The sequence below is a fragment of the Epithele typhae genome (assembly GCF_022376455.1).
Source record: "Epithele typhae strain CBS 203.58 chromosome Unknown BXZ73scaffold_19, whole genome shotgun sequence".
NCBI lineage: Eukaryota > Fungi > Basidiomycota > Agaricomycetes > Polyporales > Epitheliaceae > Epithele > Epithele typhae.
In genome coordinates this window covers 357151-376711 of record NW_025954210.1, presented here as the reverse complement: position 1 = coordinate 376711, position 19561 = coordinate 357151, and the positions used below count along the sequence as shown (strand labels likewise).

General features: G+C 59.2%; 7 protein-coding genes across 7 annotated transcripts; 3 read left to right on the top strand and 4 right to left on the bottom strand.

Annotated features, from left to right (window-relative positions):
• Positions 1 to 420: 420 nt before the first annotated feature.
• Positions 421 to 4213, top strand: BXZ73DRAFT_45830 (uncharacterized protein; the record flags this gene model as incomplete). The annotated part of the gene is made up of 11 exons (XM_048019579.1): positions 421 to 662; positions 755 to 1110; positions 1570 to 2135; positions 2420 to 2498; positions 2610 to 2701; positions 2757 to 2865; positions 2932 to 3147; positions 3230 to 3441; positions 3515 to 3646; positions 3773 to 4045; positions 4118 to 4213. Coding segments are annotated over 11 exons (2373 nt in total), but the record flags the coding sequence as incomplete, so codon positions are not given.
• Positions 4214 to 5838: 1625 nt separating this feature from the next.
• BXZ73DRAFT_45664 (Aldo/keto reductase) lies at positions 5839 to 7529 on the bottom strand (the record flags this gene model as incomplete). Its single annotated transcript, XM_048019550.1, has 13 exons — positions 5839 to 5924; positions 5985 to 6163; positions 6222 to 6316; positions 6370 to 6470; positions 6522 to 6536; positions 6594 to 6669; positions 6723 to 6760; positions 6819 to 6885; positions 6944 to 7042; positions 7094 to 7212; positions 7236 to 7276; positions 7332 to 7455; positions 7508 to 7529. The coding sequence occupies 13 exons, from the start codon at positions 7527 to 7529 to the stop codon at positions 5839 to 5841; spliced, it is 1062 nt and encodes a 353-aa protein (XP_047878662.1).
• Positions 7530 to 8005: 476 nt separating this feature from the next.
• BXZ73DRAFT_77022 (uncharacterized protein) lies at positions 8006 to 9434 on the top strand (the record flags this gene model as incomplete). The annotated part of the gene is made up of 7 exons (XM_048022567.1): positions 8006 to 8094; positions 8162 to 8238; positions 8264 to 8341; positions 8396 to 8886; positions 8942 to 8992; positions 9125 to 9265; positions 9327 to 9434. The coding sequence occupies 7 exons, from the start codon at positions 8006 to 8008 to the stop codon at positions 9432 to 9434; spliced, it is 1035 nt and encodes a 344-aa protein (XP_047878661.1).
• A 1080-nt stretch (positions 9435 to 10514) lies between these two features.
• BXZ73DRAFT_100736 (uncharacterized protein) lies at positions 10515 to 11279 on the bottom strand (the record flags this gene model as incomplete). Its single annotated transcript, XM_048014669.1, has 2 exons — positions 10515 to 10839; positions 11149 to 11279. The coding sequence occupies 2 exons, from the start codon at positions 11277 to 11279 to the stop codon at positions 10515 to 10517; spliced, it is 456 nt and encodes a 151-aa protein (XP_047878660.1).
• A 35-nt stretch (positions 11280 to 11314) lies between these two features.
• BXZ73DRAFT_100735 (uncharacterized protein) lies at positions 11315 to 12252 on the bottom strand (the record flags this gene model as incomplete). The annotated part of the gene is made up of 5 exons (XM_048014668.1): positions 11315 to 11745; positions 11800 to 11893; positions 11954 to 12086; positions 12146 to 12183; positions 12244 to 12252. 5 exons carry the CDS (start codon positions 12250 to 12252, stop codon positions 11315 to 11317), a joined length of 705 nt encoding a protein of 234 aa, XP_047878659.1.
• A 301-nt stretch (positions 12253 to 12553) lies between these two features.
• On the top strand, positions 12554 to 13956 carry BXZ73DRAFT_100734 (pyridoxal-dependent decarboxylase conserved domain-containing protein; the record flags this gene model as incomplete). The annotated part of the gene is made up of 7 exons (XM_048014667.1): positions 12554 to 12668; positions 12724 to 12735; positions 12783 to 13163; positions 13308 to 13370; positions 13433 to 13572; positions 13628 to 13783; positions 13930 to 13956. The coding sequence occupies 7 exons, from the start codon at positions 12554 to 12556 to the stop codon at positions 13954 to 13956; spliced, it is 894 nt and encodes a 297-aa protein (XP_047878658.1).
• Positions 13957 to 15295: 1339 nt separating this feature from the next.
• Positions 15296 to 15445, bottom strand: BXZ73DRAFT_45674 (uncharacterized protein; the record flags this gene model as incomplete). Its single annotated transcript, XM_048019554.1, has 1 exon — positions 15296 to 15445. A coding segment is annotated over one exon (150 nt), but the record flags the coding sequence as incomplete, so codon positions are not given.
• Between the last annotated feature and the right edge of the window lie 4116 nt (positions 15446 to 19561).

The window sequence follows — 19561 nt, the reverse complement described above, 5'->3', positions numbered from 1 at the left end:
GCGGAAGATGAGCAAAGAGACTCAGGATGTCCGAAAGGAGCGGCACGAGTCGGAGAGGGAGTGATACGAGCGCTTGTCACAGCCACGAAGGAGAGCCGGGACCTCCCGGGACCCGGGCGCAAGTGGCTCACGACTTGCGGGCGCGTTACGGGCGCGTCGCATGTGTGTTTCCCCCCACGCCCACAGCGCTCGGTCCCGATTCGGGTCTGGAGGGATTCACGTCATGGCTGGACATGGGATGGGTATTAGAACTCAGAGGCCGATCTTGACCTCCTCTCCCCAATGCCGCCGTCCGTCCCTTCTTGCTAGTCTCTCTCGCGCAGCCGTCCACCTTGAAGACACCGGCTTCGTCGCCATCCCAGTTGCTGCTTTACGTCCCCTCTCCGCCCTTTTGGACGCATGTACCCACCCCTGGCTCGCATGACCCCCTCCACCCGGAATCGCCCCGCCGGCGACGGCGACGGCGACGAACCCAATACTTCCAAACGGTCTTCAAAAGCGCAGGAGCAAGAGCTCAAGCGCGCACGCGGTGCTATCTCCTGCGCGGAGTGTCGACGGCTCAAGCTCAAGTGCGACAAGACTGTCCCCTGCACGTCCTGCAAACGCAGAGGGTGCGCCTCCATCTGCCCGAATGGCTCCCTCACCACTGGGCAAGGCACCAGGTCCGTCCTCCGTCTTCTATCTGTCACGGAAGGGCGCATATACCGACATGGTCCTCGGTCCGACGCGTTGCGCGCGCCTCCGCCGTCTGCAGATTCATCCTCGCCGACACCGATCGTCTCCACCAGAAGATCATAGACATGAGCGATCGCATCCGCCAGCTCGAGGATGGCCTCTCTATTTTGCAATCGACAGTCTCGCGGGAACCCCATCCCTTGCTATCGAAGGAGCTCCTCAAGATTAAGTCCTCACTCGAGCTTCACTCTGCTGCCGAACTTAGCGCCCTCGAGGCCCTCCAGCGCGAGTTCTCCACTACCTGCGATGAGGTCTCGGGCGAGGAGCACGATCCACCGATCATCGACGCGTTCGGTACGCTCGCTCTGCGTGACGACGGTGCGGCGACTTTCTACGGCCGCTCAGCTTGCTCCGAGGTGCGTCGCGCACCTTCAGGTCCACTCTCCGGTCACTCCGGCCTCGTGTCTGATATCTTTGGCGCTAACTTGTCTCTTCTTCGCCCTCGTGGTCTCTCTCATGCTCACAGAGCTTGCTGCTGGTGAGTGATATCATCTATTCAGCACCGCTTTAGAGATTGTGGCGGCTACCCCATATAGTTTTCGTGGCAATGCCCGCCCACGACAACGGGGCACCTCACGATCGTCCCAGATCGTCTTTTCCTGTCCGCGCTCATCCTATCCCCGCGACAGCTCGGGGACCTGCTCCGCTCGTACTCCCCAGAGCTTCGGCGAGTCCTAAGCGGGGAATCCCTCGACCCAACACACTTCTTGCCTGTCATCAGGGCTGATGTGCTGATTCGGCGGCGCGTCTCTTCTTTCTCATCCTGTGATCCAGGCTTCCCGGCGGCAGCAATGCATACAGCTCTGTTGAAGACTTACGACACATTTTCTCCAGGTCGAGAAATCGAACCCAGCGCTCTCCACGCTGGCCAGCATATCTTCTGGACATCCCGATCTGCCACCCGACATCAACCGGTATGCGGCGTCGTTCCCTCACGGGCCCCCGATATCCCCGTATTCGACATGAAGGACATCATTCAGTCGTACATCCCACCCTGGTCGCGCGCCGCCCAGCTGCGCGATTTTTACCTCGACCAGGCGCCTTGGTTTTCTGGTGCCATCTCCCGGCACCAACTCTGCTCCGAGCTCCTCCCCTTCTTCTACGCAGAAGCTGCGGAAGAGGCCCTCACGCATCCCACCGCAAGCACCTCCGCGCACGTTTACGGTCACTTCTCCGCCGAGGGCGGATGTACGGTCGCAAGCGCGCACGAACTCGCCCTCGTTTGTGCTGTGTTCTGTTTTGGCGCGCTCATGGACCCCACGCTCCCTGCGGCGGCAAACAATGTCGAAGCTGGCCGGTACTATCAGCTAGCGCGCGCGGCCCTGGCGCTGGAGCCCGTTATGGACCGGCCGCCCGGGATCGCCACCGTTCAAGTTCTCGTCTTGATGGGCGTGCACCAGGTGAGCATCATGAGTTCTCGCTGCGCGCGGTATCGGCTGCCCGTGCCCCATTCCCGTGTGCGGCTCTGCACCTGTCATGCCAGGGATAGCTTCGCGATGGAATGTACCGTCGCCTCTATTCATTTGCATTTTAGTGATGCTCGCACGCGACCGTTGTTGTCGCTGCGGGACCTTTTAGGACGCGCAATCGTACCACAGCGCTGTGCGCTTCTACGCCTCATTTTCCATCTGTCCTGCCGCGTCTATCCGACTATGATTGCTAACACGTGCTGTGCGTGTGGTAGTCGTTTGTTTCCAATGAGCACAGCGTGGAGTCCATATGGGCACTTTCAGGGCTCAGCGCGAGGCTCGCTCAGAGCGTGAGTTCTTAATCTGATCCACGCTATTGTTGCGCTAACTTATCTCTCACAGGCCGGACTTCGTACGTCTTTCCTGGGCTCTTTTGAAGTCCATACTCCGGCTTATCGCGTATAGATCACGACTGCTCGAGGTTTAAGCTCTCTCCTGCAGAGATCCAGAAGCGCCGCGGGCTATTCTGGGAGGTTTTCATCCTTGATTGCTGGCAGGTTAGTGCTTGTTTCAACCACATTTTTCATAGCCCCCGTTTTAAAATTGTGGCAGGCTTTAGCCACAGGACGATTGCCGTCGTTCCAGCTTCAGTTTGTGGATACCGAGTTCCCAGCCGATCTAGATGAGACATTGGATGAAGAGGGTAACCCCAGTCCAAGCTGTGAGTTCAGCCACCACCACGTCCGCCCATAAGCTGTCCGCTGAGGTACCGTCCCGCATCCCTCAGTCGCGGCATGGAAGATCCGATGGGGGAAGGAGTGCCTGCACAGCGTAGTGATGGGCACTCTCACCGCTGAGGCGCCCAAGTACTCAGTTATCCTCGACCTCGACCGCCGCCTCCGCGACGTCTCTCTACCATGTGCATCACAAGGTCCGCCTCCACGCAACCCGACTTTCGGTGAGATGATGACATATTACATGCCGATATACTACCTACACACCTGTGCGTCTATTTCTTCCGGGCCCAATCGGACCTGTCAGTCCGGCAACGCGCGCTAGCTAATTGAGGATCCGTGTCGACACAGCCCTGCTCTACATCCACCGATGCTTCTTCGCCCACGCTTTGACGGACTGTCCTACTGACCCCATGCGCAGCCAGCATGCCCCGTCTTTTTTGGCCGGCTACTGCAGTGCGACAACCCTCCTTAACACGCTTCGCGAGCAATTCGTTCTATTCCCTGCGGCGATTTCTCGCTTCCCGTTTCTATGGGCTCACGCGTTTTCTGCGAGCGTACGTGTCGATCCTTCATATTCAATAGGCTTCGGCGTTGCGGGTTCGTACTAACGCCGGTTGAATCCGCCTCCCGTAGATCATGCTCGCTTCGGTCATTACTCGGGGTGGCACGACGAAAACTGCCCAAGCCGCTCTCGGGGAACTTCGGGTGGCGTGCGAGATGTTCGAGAGCGCGGCCACGCTGGGGGGAACGGCGAGCAAGTTCCTGGTAGGTCTCTCGACGTGGTGCCTGCGTTCTATCCAGTGGCTGACGATTCTTTTTTTTTTTCAACTCAATTCTCGACGTCTTGGGCTTCTTTTTCTCTTCCTTTGATCTGTGGTGAACTTTTGACAGTCTGTTCTCAGGAAGATGCATGATAAGGCGCAAATGGCGTACTTCCAAGACCTACAGCCTCTCCCACCGAACATCTTCCAGACGCACATGGACGCGCAGACGCTTGACGAGCTTGCCATCTTCAGCGGTCGGACCCCGCGCACTATCATGACCAAGTCCGGACGCGAGCCCCTCCGGCTCTCTCAAGCGGGCAGTACCCAGTCCCTGGTTTCGGTATTTGCCGCCGGCACACCCTCGGACATGCCCTCGATGTTCGACCCCACCGACGCCGATGTGATGTTCAACACGCACACCCACGCGCTGACACGGCGGCCGACCTCGACCGGCACAAACAACCACGGCGAGCCCTTCCCTGGGCTCGACTCTGCTTTCCGCGCCGGCGTCCACCCGGGACTCGTCGCAGAGTTCGACGCGTTCGACAACCACCTCAACGCGCAGATCACTGCCTCTACATCTCCGTCCTCCTTCGCTCCCGCCTCGACGCCCTTCTACAGTATCGTCACCGCTGATCCCTCCGGGCTGAGCCTCCCATCTGGGCTCTCCGTCCCTGCGTCCATGGACCGTGCCGACCGCCGCCACTCCCAAGCCGTGCAGCACGACGGGCTCAACAACTGGTTCAACGGCGACGCTCCACTCCCGTCTTCGTCGTCTTCCCCCATGCCCGCCCTCCAACGCCCCGCGTCCTTCACGGTCCCCGGAACGCGCCACCACCCATACGCAAACGCGGGCCGGCCGCGCTCGCAGCCGCCGACGCCGCGCATGCACCCTCCGACGGACCTCGACCTCGACCTCGACCCCAGCCACCACACGGACCCGGCGGTCAGCGCGGGGATCAGCCACGGGATGGGCGCCGCCGCGGCGCTGCTCCTCCCCCCGCACTTGCTCCCCGTGTTCGGCGGGTTCTCGAGGGCGCCCGCAAGCGGGCGCGTGAGGTCGGGGAGCGGGATGGGCGCCAACTGGGGCGAGGCGCGGGCCGCCGGCGGACGGGGGGCGTGGGGCGCGGTGGACCCGGCTGAGGCGCGAGGCCAGGCGCAACAGGGCGGCCCGTTCGCCATGCTGCTCGACGTCGACGACGGGATGGGTGCCGTCCCGGGGCGGGCGTTCGGGCAGGATGTGCTCGCGTTTGGGACGCAGCATCAAAGTCAGAGCCAGAGCCAGAGCCAGAGCCAGAGCCAGTCGGAGTCGGATGGGTCCGATTTTGAACACGCACGCTCCCACCCAGATGCGGCGGGAGGGAGCCTGCAGGAGAGCTGGGCGTCGTTCCTCAAGCGGGAGCTCGCGCCGCCCGCGGCGTACGCGCAGGCCGACGTCGAGTTTGGGTTAGGGTGAGTCTTGGCTCAGGCCTCAGGCCGCGCTTTATGGGACTTTGTAGGGGCCATTACCTTCCGTTGGTGCGGGGCGCGTGCCTCACGCCCCTTCACGGACTGTTTGGGTTTGAGGGGATCGTCGTTCGCGACTCTGATAGCGTGTTCGCTGTCGGAGGCGATCGTCGTCGACCGTTTGCTGCTCCCAGGACTACGTCGTACCATGACATTATGCTGTTGTTTTCGTTTTCGCTCTCTCGCACTGTCCTCGCTCTCCGCTCTCCGCTGGTGTCCTTTAGCATACCCAACACCACAGCCTCATCACTATCGCCTCGATCGTAGCATCTCTAGCCGCACCGTTGTCTTTATTTACTGCACGCACGTAGACGTGCATTGTACAACCAAGACGCTTGGACCTCTGTTTGAGGTGCACGGAACAATTAACAACGGTCAGAGAACTCGATCGTGACACTCATTGCGTTTAGTGATGATACGGTGAGCTGTTCAACCACTTTCGTCCAGTTAACGAATGTCTACAGTGAACAGGGCACATCATGTCCACCGTCGACGCCGTCCCCTTTCCTACCTTCGGAAGCGAAAGAGGTCGACCCTTGTCCACTTGAGTATGTAGCGATCTGACGTGAAGTCGTGCTTCTGTCCAGCTCCCGTGTTGGTAAGAAAATACAGTTAATTTGTGCTGCTTTATCGACTACATCCATGACCTCCAGTAGCCAGTTAGCAGCTGGCGTACTATGTGTTGGATCAAGTATGCCCGGTCGTCGCGATGGGCTTGTACGGCTCTTCGAGATACTTGACCTCTTCCTCAGTCAGATTGACCTCCAAAGACCCTATGTAGATGAAACGGACGTCAGAGATGTGTTCACGACGCCAGAGGAGAAAATCCTTACCAAGGATGTCCTCGAGATTCGCCAGACTGGTCGTCCCGATGATGGGCGCTGTGACCCCCGGCTTGGCGAACGTCCACGCAAGCGCGATCTGAGCCATGCTGGCGCTCTTCTTCTTCGCGATCTCCTCGACGCGGCCGACGAGGTCCGGGAGCCAGGCGGCGTTGTACATGCCTAGGAACCTGCGCGCATGGTATTAGTCCGACAAGCCACGGTCGATCCGCGCGAGGAGAGAGCTACTTGTCTGTGCCTGAGCGCGTCGTCTTAACGTCTATGGGGTGCGTGAGGACGCCGCGGCCAAGTGGGGACCAGGGGATGGACCCGACGCCGAACATCTGTACTGGTGCGTTAGTGACGTCATAAGGGAGGCGATGATTGGGAGCCATACCTTGAGCGTGGGGAACATCTCGCGTTCTTCCTCGCGATAGAGGAGGCTGTAATGGTTCTGCATCGAGATGAATGGTGTAAGGTTGTGCGTGATGGCGTAGTCTGAGTGACACAATAAGCCAAACTTAGAGAACGAAAGCATCAAGAGCGCACTTTGCATCTGGTGGACTGTGAAAACAACAGTTTAGAACTCTGGAATGCAGAGCAGAGGCAAGCTTCACCGACATTGGTATGCCCAGCATGAACTCATACCGACGTATCGCACCCAACCCGCCTGCACGACGTCGTGCAGAGCTTGCATCTGTTTTTGACATGTTAGCTTTATAAGTTCATGAACAGGCGTTGGAGACGTACGGTTTCCTCGATAGACGTATCGTAGTCGAAACGGTGGCCTGCCATACAATGTCATAAGCGAGAGGCCATGATCAACATAGGTTGATTGATGCCTACACTGCAGAAGATCAATGTGGTCCAGCTGCAGGCGCTTCAAACTGGCTTGAACTGAGTCGAAAATGTGCTGCAGGGCGTGGGAGGGATGTTGGTACAACGATAAGTTCGATGGTTCTGCCATGTACCTTGCGGCTCAGACCCTTCTGATTGATAATGCCCTCTTCCTCTGGAGGGCCGGCAGTGTGGGGGCTGGTGTCGTAGCTCTTGCGGATAGGGGCGTATACCTGCGGGCCCTCCGGTAAGCGCGACGACAATGCGCTGAGATAAGAGCAGACCTTGGTCATGATCACGAGCTCATCGCGCGGAAGGTTGAGCTTTTTGATCGCGTTTCCCAGGATGACCTCGGAGAGACCGTTGGAGTAGACCTGCAGGTTACAGAGCGTGAGCTGGAGAACTCCAATGAACTTTTAATCGGACTTGCATTCGCCGTGTCGAACGACGTGATACCGTTGTCATACCTGGGTCCTTAGGTTAGGGCCTCACAAAATCCACATCTCATGAAGGGACGCTCACGCGAATTTGATGTGTTGGATGGCCTCTTCTTCAGGCAAGACCCAGCCCTGCCAGTTGGGAGAGCCGTAGGACATGCACCCCAAGATGATCTTCGAGACTTTGAGACCCGAGTTGCCGAGCCGGACTAGGTGAGAGCGATGAGGACACAAATGAGAGAGACAGGACGTGTCGCTCACCATACTGCATCTTCGGAGCCATGGCGGATGACGGGTATTGAGTCTGATAGGCCACACCAACCGTGGTGCTCGCACCCTCCACGGTGTGCGGTATTTATCCTCTCCGCGGCCTCGCGTGACGCAATCAAGCCCCAATGGAGAGGACTGACCCACATGTCGCCGAAGTACCGAGCACCTGACTAAGATGTGTGCGAAAGCTCCCAGACATAGACCGATCGGCCCTCCGAAGAAGTTGGGAAGACGCGAAGGCACTTGAACTGGTTGGTTACGGGCCGCACGACTCCGCCGCGCACGGCGACGAAAACCGACCTCCAGTGCGCCGCTCTAGACGCGCCAACGATAGATCATCGTCCCTGTCGTGATTCTTGGAGTGCATTGCTGGTGGTTTGCAGCGTGGGAGGTTAGAACGAAGATGACGGAGGTCAAGCCAGAATATTGATGCGGCGACGGTGTCTGGGAGGTGGATATTGGCTGATGTAATTCGATCACGTGCTTGCAATGACCTTGACGACCACCAGCCTCCAGGCGGCCAGGCCGTTCGTTCAACCGTGCTTCTTTGATCCCACGTTAGACGAGCAAAAGCCCCAGTAAGTTACGTGTCGTATCTCGGTGCAGCTGATCGTCATGCATAGACTCAGGCTCACTTCTCAACAGGTTATCGGTTGATATCCGTGAAAACGCGAACTACTACTACTCGCCTGCCTGCTATTCAACAACGACAGTCAAACTCGGTACTCGATAACAATATGTACACAGATCCTAGCGCACCGCTAGGCCAGCCCGAGTATCGAACGCCACCGAACTCACCGGGCAAACTCAAAAAGCCCTCGCCACGTAAGCCCTTTGTTGACGGCAGGAGTCGTGCTGACATCCCCCGCTCAACTACAGGAAGCCGGACAATGTCCTTTGCGCGCCAAATCGTCGACCCCAGACCACCACTGTCCATATCCTCCGGCTTTTCGACCTCCGCCGTCGCCACCGTTGCCACCGCGACCTCCACGAGCACGAGCACGAAATGGCGGCCGTTCAAACGCACAACCTCCGCACAGGATAACGCCGCCCTCCAGCAGCGACCTCATGCCATACAGACGCTGCAGCGCACCGGCTTCCACCTCGCCTCGACCTCGATGCCCAGCACCAGCAAGGCCGTGGCGCGGCCGCTCCCCACCAAGTCGGAGGACTCGAGTGCGGTGGTCGCGCCCTACGTCGCGATCTACGACTACTTCAGCCACCCGACACACTCCCTCCTGCACCCGGTCTCCACGATCGAGCACTACTGGGCGATGCGCGCCGCGGTCGCGGAGAAGCTCCTCGAGGCGCACGCGGCGCACAAGACCGAGCTGACCGCCGCGGCTCATGCGCACGAGGAGCGCAGACTGGTGCGCGGCCCGCACACTCGCACGCTCATCCCGGGCTCACGTCTTCCCCGCGCAGCGCGAGCTGGCCGATCTCGACACCCGCTTCACACATATCGCGCGGATGGTGGTGCGTCTCCTTCTTTCTTCCCTCTCTTCCTCCCTCCCTCCCACTCACGCTCACGCTCTCGATCTCCGTGGATCTCGCACCGGTCCACTCGCCTCTACTGCGCCCCGCCTCGACGCCGGCCTCGACTCCCAGTGGACGATCCTCGCCGCCGCCGCGCTCTCCATCCTCGCGGCACTCTACCTCGCGCTCCGGCTCTCGGCTCCTCCACCGCCCGCGCCGTCGACGGGGCCGATGCACTTCACGATCCCAGTGCTCTCCCCGTTCGCGTCCGTGGTGCGTCCGTCCGTCCCGCCGATTCTGCGCTCGCACTCAGCTTGACTCGGACGTGGGGCAGGTCGAGCACGAGACGTCGGCCGTGAACACGCCGCTAGTCGCCGTCCTCCTCCTCGCGGCTGGGCTCGCGCTGTTCCTCTGGCTCAAGTGCGGCTGCGGCCGCCGGTGACGCGAGTGGATTCGTCGTGGGCTCGCATCGTCCGCTCGGACGCGCCGCGAGCGCGGTGTACGCCGGGGAGGATAGTGCGGAGGCGGAGGAGAGCACGTGGAGCGCGAGGTAGTCGGGAGGCCGTCGACGGCGACCCAGCGCGAGCAGGGGGCGAAGCCAGGGAGGGCGGGTTGGAGGGAGACGTGCGCGGTGTCGTACCAGTCGCGGAAGTCGGGCTCGGGGGTCGCGGCGCCCGGTTGTGCGAGGGTGAGGAGGAGCACGTTGGACATTGTGCGACGGAAAGGTCCGGGTCGACTCGTTGAGGTGGGATGAGGGAGTGGGAGTGGGAGCGGCGCTCGAGGCGCTCGATGAGTTGGCGAGCCCTTTTGCCACGACAGGCCCTGCGACATTCTTCGCACTGCCAGCATATGCATTGCGCAACGGCTCTGCCTCTGAGCCCCTCCAAACCGGACTACCACCGATGCCAGACGCTGCACTGTCAGTACTCGTCTCCCAATCTATTGTCTCAAAAGCTTTAAAATTAATGAAGCGAACCCGTCAACAAAATGGGTAGACACCGTTCTCGTTTGCCACCTCGGAGGATGCAAAAAGTTTAACACTGCATCTACTCAGGCGACATCTCCGAAGAACAAGACCACAAGTCACAACACGTCGCCGTGGAATTATGTCGCCATCGGAGCTAGGCCGTGGTACGCCCCAAACACAAGGACCACGACCTATGGGATCTGTATAGTACAGACGTCACACACTCGGATGAAAGAGATTATTTCGGCGAAGCCCGGCGTCGTGGCAAGCGGGCACCCTTCGAGTCATGGAGTGCGGGACTCCGATCCGCGATGTATTATAGCACGAATTCATCATAGTATTACCGAAAAGACCCTTATTTATAGCACACGCGTCCGAGGCCGCCACTGTACACGGTGACAGGCAAATGGGATGAAGCAACATGTCGTACAACTTCCTACCAGACCGTGGCTTCGCTCTCGCGGCGTACGCCTGGCACCCGGCCAGAAAGCTGCCCAACTAAAATCCTGCGGTAGAACGTTAGCTGGCCTGAAGTGCGACAGCGCTGGACGAACGCTAACCCAGTGAGGCGTCCCCGCCAAGCTGGTAAAGCAGGCAGGCGGCCTTCACTATCGCGTTGGAAACGTTGGAAGGCTGATACCCCAGTCGCTTGCCGACGGCCGAGGCGAATTCCTCGCCGGTATTGAAGAGCGCGAACGTCAGGAAGGCGGGGGGCAGCACGCTGACGCCGTGCTGGAAATCAATTGTCCAAATCTTCTTGTCCTCGCCGAGGAGGAAGTTCTCGTCGTGGATGTCGGAATGGCAAATGGAGCGCGCCTTGAAGGAGGCCTCTAGCCGAGTCTGCAGCGTCTGATCTAGTGGTGCACGCCCCGGGCGGCGCCTGAATGCCTACATCAGTAATTTCCAAAACTCCTGTGGGGTCCTGGGGGGCCTGACCAGGGTTCCCAGGAATCCAGGGATTTCGTTCCGGGCGTCCTTGCGCCCAGGCCGTTTCCGGGCGTTTAGGGTGCCAGGTCGGCCAGTTCAGTCAGGGATTCAGGGATCCGGAAGGTGGGAGGCATATAATTGCATTCATTTTCGCCGACACACTATCGTACATTTAGGCATACAGACGAGGTACAACTGACGAGCGCCGCCCCGCCCCGCGAGGGTTCTCCTCACGGAGTACATCAAGATACAGATCGCGTACGTCGAGCAGGCGTCAACGTAAGGTGCACGCGCCGAAGCAAAGCCGCTTGCCCATGATCGCGCGCGCACGAGACCGCGTGCGACGGAGTAGTCGGACGCGTGGGTGTAGTCGACGATGTAACAGCGTACCATCGGGGCGGTGAGAAGCACACCTGGCACGTAGTAGCTCAGGCCTGCACGTCCGAGTTCCGCTCCTCATACGCGTCTGGGTCCAGGTCCCACTTCGCCGACGCGACCGCGGGGAGCGGCACGGGCAGCAGCAGGCACGACACCACGAAGTACTTGTCCTCCGAGTCCGAGCCGTCGCCTGCGCTCCCGGATCCGGACCCGCTCTCCCCGGTGGCCACACGTGAGTGCGAGTGCGCGGAGGACGGAAAGGGCGGCGTACGCGGGGAGCGATTTGGGGAGGCCGTGCACGGAAGCACCCCTGCGTTCGTCCGGGTCGAGAGCGGGGGATCGTGCACCCCAGACACGAGCGGGGTCTCGAACCCGACGGTGAACTGCGGGGGCGAGCTCGAGCCGTGCTCCGCCGAGGGGAAGATCCCGTGCGTGTGTAGGTGCTGCTTCGAGTTCAACCAGACCGCGGGGGACTTGAACGCTGCAGTCAACAAAAACAGAATTTGAGTCAGCACGGAAACCGACGCAAGCCCACACGCGACCGCGCGCGGTTTGCGCCCGATTGCAAGTTCATGTGCGTCGCTCGGCCGCTCGGCCGCGGGAACATCTTGGCTGACAAAGATGAGGATCTGGACGACGGTTTTATGGATATGTTGTGAGAAACGAGTATGATATCGGAGCGGACACACCATTATATGGTTGCGGAGGGAGGTGGGCGCGAGCTCATCAAGGAGGTTGGTGTCGTACCTGGTGTTGCACAGAAGTCCGGTCTTGGCGTACAAGTGCTGGCGGAGATGCTCGAGCCTGACGTACAGCGGGATACTGGACGCTTCAGATAAACAACTCACCCAGTATTGATCGTACGCCCATCCACCTGACACTTTCTGTCCCACACAGCCGAAAGAAGGGTGTAATAGGTCTGTCGAAGCGTCGAAAGATGATCAGAGATATGTTGGATATGGGCATCCATAGTACCCACCTTATCCATAGCATGAAGCCTTCATATGGGCTTGGTGTGGCTTGTTTCGCGTTTGTGAGCACGCTGATAGCGCTATGACTTGTCCTCAGGCGGTGTGTCAAGTGGTGGAGATGGGAGGAGGGTGAGAGGCGACTCATGTTAGGCGCCCTATTCCTTCGCGTCTTCGGTGCCCACCGCACGCGGCTTTCTCATCTTTCTTCTTGACCCAATCTCACTCTGCTTTCCTTCACTCCCGCGTTTTTCCCCGTTGTGCGCCCTAGGGCTGGCAGGCTTCTCTTCTCCAGTATCAGCTCCGCGCAACACCGACCTAATGCTGCCTCCGATAAGCAGGTGGAACTTGGAAGACGCTCTGTTCCGCGAGCTTACCACGCAGGCTGCTGCAGGCGACATCCCTCAAGCGAAGGCTACGCTCTCCGTATGGCCAGGTAAGTCCTCGCTGTAGTTGTCCATTTGAGCCACGCAGATGTAGCCCTCCTCTAGGGATCGTCACAGGTATGCCCAACCCGCGCAGGTCACGGGTGCCGGTGAGGGTCGCGCAGGTATCGACTGTTACGATCTGAACCTCGAGAATGACAACTCGAAGATCGTACGTGTTGTCGCTCCCGTTCTCTTCAATCTTGTCATACTCACTGGCCGCCCTGAAGACGTGCATCGTCAACTGGGAGTTCACCACCGCACGCCCGATTTGGGCGTGCGCGCACGTCTCCGCCTTCCTACAATCTTCGCCCTTCAATGCAAACTTCTCTTCCGCGCGACCGTCGAGCACCTCGCCCGCTCCCCCGATGTGCTCATGATCCACGGCCGCCCCGTGCTCATCTCGCTCGCCGACCTTGCTCGCTTCTGGCTGTACTATGAGGCGACTGGCATGGCTCGGCGTGAAGGAGGCGCTCGTCCTCGGCCTCAAGGTGCACGACCTGTAGGTGCGCGCGGAGGATGGGTTCGCGCTGCCCGGGGGTGCGATGGTGCGCGAGGCGGTGGAGGAGGACATCGCCTGGTGAAAGTGTCCGTTCCTGGTCGGTGAGCACTTTCCCATAACCTCTTATTGATCCTGCTGAATCGCGCAGTCGCGACCGTCGGGACCACGAACACGGGCGCGATGGACCGCGTCAACGAAATCGGGCAAATCCGTGAGTGCGGGGCCTACGGTTCTCAGAGCGCCGTGGTTGCTGATCATGCCGACCGCGTCCAGTGAAAGACTACCCCTTCATCTGGTTGCACGTCGACGCCGCGTGGGCCGGCATATCCTTTGTTTGCCCCGAGTACCGCGAGCAGAGCCAGCTCGCTGCCATCAATGAGCACGCAAACTCGTTCTGCACCAATTTCCACAAGGTCTGCCGTGCGCCCCGTCCCGCCTGCCCGCCCCCGCTAACAGTGTGTGCAGTAGTGCCTCGTCAACTTCGACGCGACCGCACTCTGGGTCTGCCAGCACCGCGACCTGATCGACGCACTCGACGTCACCCCCACGTTCCTGCGCACGAAGCAGTATGACGCCAGTCAGTCGCTCGCTCAACTCACGCTCCTTCGGGCAGTCCACGCCCTCGTGAGAGGAGCTGTCGCGCTGGTTGAGCGTCGTGAGCACTGAGCAGTGGCCGCGCCGGGAACGTGACGGCGAACACTACCTTCTGCGCTTGACGTGTACATTAGAACACTTTGTATACCTATTCTTATCTGTGTTCCCATCCCTAGGCCGCCGCCGCCGCCGCCGCCGCCTGAATCCCTGCGCGCACCGGGCACCCTGGATCCCTGTGCCGCCCTGTGCGTCCTGTATGGTCCCGATTCCCCTGGATTCCTGAAATCTCTGAAATCCAGGGACCCAGGGATTCAGGGATTTTGGAAGTTACTGATGTACGGGAGAGAAGTGGTTCTGTGGCGAGCGGTAAAATGTTCAGGGAGGAGATCCATACCTTGTCGATGTATCTGAGGAGCATGTCGGAGTCGAAGGCAAGCGGCACCTCGTGGTCTTTGAAGAATCTATGAAATACGGGGGCGTTGGTTGGGGAAATACGACCGAACATAGAAGCGGGAACGGAAGGCGTCCGATGGTCGAGCATCCATTTGACGGCACGGGCGGCGTACCCTACGGCCTCCATCAGCAAAGTAGGCGCGGAAACGGTAACGTCTGATAGTGCACGGGGGCATTCGTAGCGTACGATAGTTAGTGATAGCGAAGACAATAGACGGTAGCTGAGCATCCAAGTAATGCAGTAACTTGTAGTGTATTATCGTCTGCTTCTTCCGCTATCAAATGATGATCGATTCTCGCGGACAGGGCTATCATTTCTGAGTGCGCGCGCGACCATATACCGGTCATCTGCGGCGCATGAGATGATAGCGCTACATGATAAAACGTCAGATTTAGCGGAGGGGATGACAGCATCATGCAGAACATTATGGTCTTCCATCGCACACTGGGGATCACATATTACGCAGAGAGTACAATCCAATTGTGCAATAGTAATCCATTTGGGTAGATACGAAACAGCAGGTATCCTATACAATGGACATAAGAGCAGAATAAACGACTTACACAGTCAGCGATGTGGGCGCGTCCTTGAGGCCTCTCAACCAGCAGTGAGCACATCGACATAGTACTCCTGTGATGCATAGGGTCGTCCCTGCCATGAGAGTGGTCAGTAACGGCCTGTAGAAAATGCGAATATATATAGTGCTCGCCCAGTGATAGAGCAGTCAGTGTGGAGAGCACGGAAAGGCTGGTCGAGCGCGGCGAGGGGCGCAGTGGAGGGGCGCGGGGAGATGGTCGTGACGGTGAGCATGGATGGCCGTGTTTTCATCGTCTTTCCTCCTCACTCCAGTTTGTGGGGAACTCCTCAACATGCTCGTCGTTCGGAAGCGTGGTGAACGGGGAAGGGGAAAGCGAGGAGGGAGTAGTCAGCGGGAGTGGCCACGGAGAACGTGGAGGAAGCGAAACTCACCTGGGTGAACTGGGACACGTTTACGAACCGGATCGTCTCCTCGACCGAGTGGCCGACGGGGACGTTGTCGATTGCGGTGGTTCAGTTGTCCAACCCCGCCGAACGCACCTGAGGATCCCCTATGGGTCGATGATGAAGAGCCCACAGAGGGCGATGCCCTCGTCCTCAACGAGCACGACGTAATCAGGCGAGATGGACATGTCGCGGTGTTCGACGAGCAGGAGCCTGAGGTTTGGACCGAGACCGCCCTGCTTGCGTGGGGAGGTCGCTCAAGCGATGTGTGAGTACTGCAAGTTGGTCAAGGCAGCTATGGACGAGCGGTCAGTGCGGAACTGATCTCGGTGGAAAAGGGAAAGGAACGCAACCTGGAGAGCCGCTGCTGCTACAAAACGGGCTGGTGCTCGGGGTGGACATTTCGCGCGCATTCAGCAACACCTGCCGGAAGTGGTCGCCCGCAGGTCTAGCAGCAGAAGCCCACGAGGCGCGGGCTCAACCGTGCGGTGTCCTGACATCCTGCTCACCTGCCAGCCTGTATGGAAGTTCTGAAGACGTACCTGTACACCGCACTCCCACTGAGTGGCTGCCGCAACACCTCCACCACATTTCCTTACATCCCCGATTACAAGTGGAGTCACTCGGGACTGATGTAAGAGCACACGGAGCAACGTTTATGACGCGGGAGCGGGCCGCGAACGCCAATCGGAGGAGAGGGAGGTGTGGATGGGTATGGATAGAGGTTGGATGACCTCGATGTGGTGGTGCAGAGGCGTCGCCGGCACTAGGCGCAAAGCAAACACAAACTAGAGTCACGCGAGGGATGTCTAGCCCACAAAGACCAAGTTAACATAGCTCTACATACATACAGGCAATCGAGATACTCACCTAGCCCACAAAGACCAAGAGGTCGAGATGAGGGCTAGGACACGAAGTGCAAGTGCTAAGAGAGTCCGCGATACGGGCGCTTAAGCGCGGGAACAACCTTCCAATATAGTAACAGGCAGAGAAAAGGCAGAGAAATGGCGAAAAATAATACATAGGGTGAGTCCAGAGTCCGTTCCACGACATTACCCCCCTCCTAAAACCCATCCGTCCCGGATGGACATGATCCTCCCCTCCTGCCAGTCTTCCTTCTCCGTTTCTGCATGCTCAGGGTGCTCGACCCTCCTCCATGGCAGAGCGGCGAATAGAGTCGCAGATATCTTGCGAGGCGCGTTGGGATTGCGCTCGTAGAACTCTGCAACCTTCTCTGGGGCATTGGCGACATTCGCCGCTGGTTCCCACGAGTCGTCCCCCTCTCCGTATCCCTTCCACCGCACCTGGAACTGAAGCCGGCGGTTGAAGAACCGACTGTCCAGAATCCTCTCCACCTCGTACTCCTCCTCTCCGTCCACTTCCACTGGCTCTGGCGGTGGTGCTCGTCGCCCGTTCACCTCATTCCCTCCATACTTGGACAGCCGATCCACATGTACGACCGGGTGGATCTTGAGCGTGGGTGGGAGTTCGAGACGATAGGCTAGGTCACCCACGCGTTCGACCACCTTGTAGGGTCCCAGCTGCCGGACACCAAGCTTGCGCGTTGCCTGGTGCACACTGATGTCTTTTGCGCTAAGCCAGACCTTGTCTCCGACTTCGAACGCCTTCCGATCACGAGGGTGTTCCTCTGCAAAGTGGACCTTCATCTTCGCCTTGCCTGCGCACAGCACTGATTCAATGTCCTTCTGTGCTTGGCGCATGCCCTCTAGACGATCCTCGAGATGAGGGAAGCGAGTCTCTGTTCCCACTGGTACCGTGAAGTCTGGCTTGTACCCGTACATGACCTCGAAGGGTGTGTGGTTGTGCGCAGAGTGGATTCGGCTGTTCAGCGCGAACTCGGCCGTTGGCAGATAGCGTACCCAGTCGTCTTGCCGTTTGCGTACGAACAGGCGCAAGTGCTGCTCTACTTCCTGGTTCGTTCGCTCGGTCTGTCCGTTAGACTGAGGGTGGTACGCGGTGGTGAGTGCATGTTCAATGCCGAGCTTGCCGTAGAGTTCGTGCATTACGCGGGCGGCGAACTGGGGACCACGGTCCGACACGATCTTCCGAGGGACACCATGTAGGCGGAAGATCTCGCGGTAGTGCAGGTCGGCAATGCCAGCAGCATCGACGCTGTCGCGTGTGGGGAGGACGTGACACTGTTTGCTGTAGTGGTCGACGTACACCGCGATGGCGTTGAACCCTTCGCACTCTGGGAGCCCGGTGACCAGGTCTACTCCCACCACCTTCCAGGGGGCCTCAGGGACGTCGTGCGGATGCAAGTGGAGCGTGGATGTGGAGCTGGCTTGTAGCGCTGACAGCGCTCGCAGCCTGCAACGTACTTGGCCACGAAGAGCGCCATCCCAGGCCACCAGTAGTGTCGACTGACAAGCTCAAGGGTGCTGCTGCGTCCAGGGTGTCCAGCTGTGACCGAGTCGTGGCATCGCCGAAGAACCTCTCGTCTAAGCTCTGGGTCGGCCGGCACGTATAGGCGACCTTCGTGATACACCAGGCCCCCGTGCTCTTCCCACTCGGCTACTCCACTTGCCATCCTGCGAGGCGGCGCTGCAAGCCCGCTTCTAACCTCCACTTCGCGCTTCTAACCTCCACTTCGCGCTTGGTGCACTCACGGATGCGTTGCTCAAGCAGATCGGTGTCGCTGCAGATGGTTGCAGCTAGCCGAGCGAACCGTTCTGGCTTGAGTACGACCTGCTCCTGGTTGTCCTCCGCGTCCGTGACCTGATGAGTGGGGAGACGCGAGAGAGGATCTGCCTGCGTGTTCGTCTTCCCAGGCTTGTGGGTGAGGACAAAGTCGAAGCGTGCCAACCAGATTGACCATCGCGCTTGCCGCCGTGAGAGATGCTGAGCAGTACGCCAGTACTCGAGGTTCCGATGATCTGTGATGATCTCGAAGGGATCAGGAAGGCCCTCAAGGTAGTGGCGCCAGTCCTCCAATGCTCGGATGATCCCCAAGAGCTCTCGGTCGTAGATCTCGTAGTTGCGCTCTGCATCCGACATGGACTCTGAGCGGAACGCGATCGGGTGCCATAGGCCGTCGGGGAGCTTCTGGAGCAGAACACCACCGGTTGCGAATCCAGAAGCGTCCACCTCGAGTCTGGTGGGTCGATCTGGTGCCCATGTAGCGAGAACCGGTTCGCTGATGAAGGCGTCCTTGAGCGCGCGGAATGCCTGACGCTGCGCGAACTCCCATGTCCACGCGACGTCCTTCTTCGTCAAGTCATTCAAGGGACGAGCCAGCCTAGCAAAGTCCTTGATGAAGCGACGATAGAAGTTGGCAAATCCAAGGAAACCGCGCAGATCTCGCAGGTTACGAGGATCTGGCCAGTCGCGCACGGCTTTGACCTTCACCAGGTCCATGCTGACCGAGCCCTGACGGATCACCAGCCCCAGGTACTCCACCTCCTCCCGCTCGAACTCGCACTTCTCAGGGCGCAGGTAGAGGTCGTGCTCCTCCAACCGCTGAAGTACTTCATGAACCAGTCGACGGTGCTCCTCTAGGGTGTCCGTGAAGATGAGGATGTCGTCCAGGTACACCGCTACCTTGCCCTGCGCAATGAGATCCGCGAAGATCGAATTCATCAGCGCTTGGAAGGTGGCCGGCGAATTGGTGAGTCCGAAGAACATAACCTTGGGTTCGAACAACCCTCGGTTAGTGACGAAGGCAGCCTTCCATTCGTCACCCTCCTTGATCCGGACGTTGTGGTACCCCCAGCGCACGTCGAACTTGGTGAAGTACTTCGCTTCTCGCAGCCGGTTCACAATGTCTGAGGCGAGAGGAAGCGGATAGCGGTTCTTGACAGTGACGTCGTTCAGCTTCCGGTAGTCCTGTACTAACCGGAGCTTCCCGTCCTTCTTCTTGACAAAGAAGACTGGAGACGCCATGGGGGACTTAGAAGGTGTGATGTATCCCTTGCGCATGTTGTCCTCCAGGAACCGATCCAGCTCCTCCTGCTCGTTCAGCGGCATGGGGAAAACCTTGGAGCGGATCGACTCAGGCGCATCAGGCTTGAGGTCGATCGCATGGTCATAAGGTTTCGACTCAGGGAGACGCTCTGATTCGACCTCGGAGAACACCTTAGCGTGGCGTCGATACTCCTCCGGGACCATCTCCTCAAACGTCTTCTGAGGTTTCCCCTTGTTGGCAGCCTCTGCCAGCTGCGTCGAATAGGTGTAGCCCGCCGCACACCACACCTCCTCCCTCGCATCCTCCAACACTCCTGCCTTCTGCCACTTCCGTCGCTGTGCCCGGTTCGCGTTGATCCGCTCGAACGCAGGCCGTTCCTCCTCGTCCTCGTCCGTCTCAATCCGCATTTCTCCCTTCTCCCAGTCTATCTCCGGATTCACCGTACGTA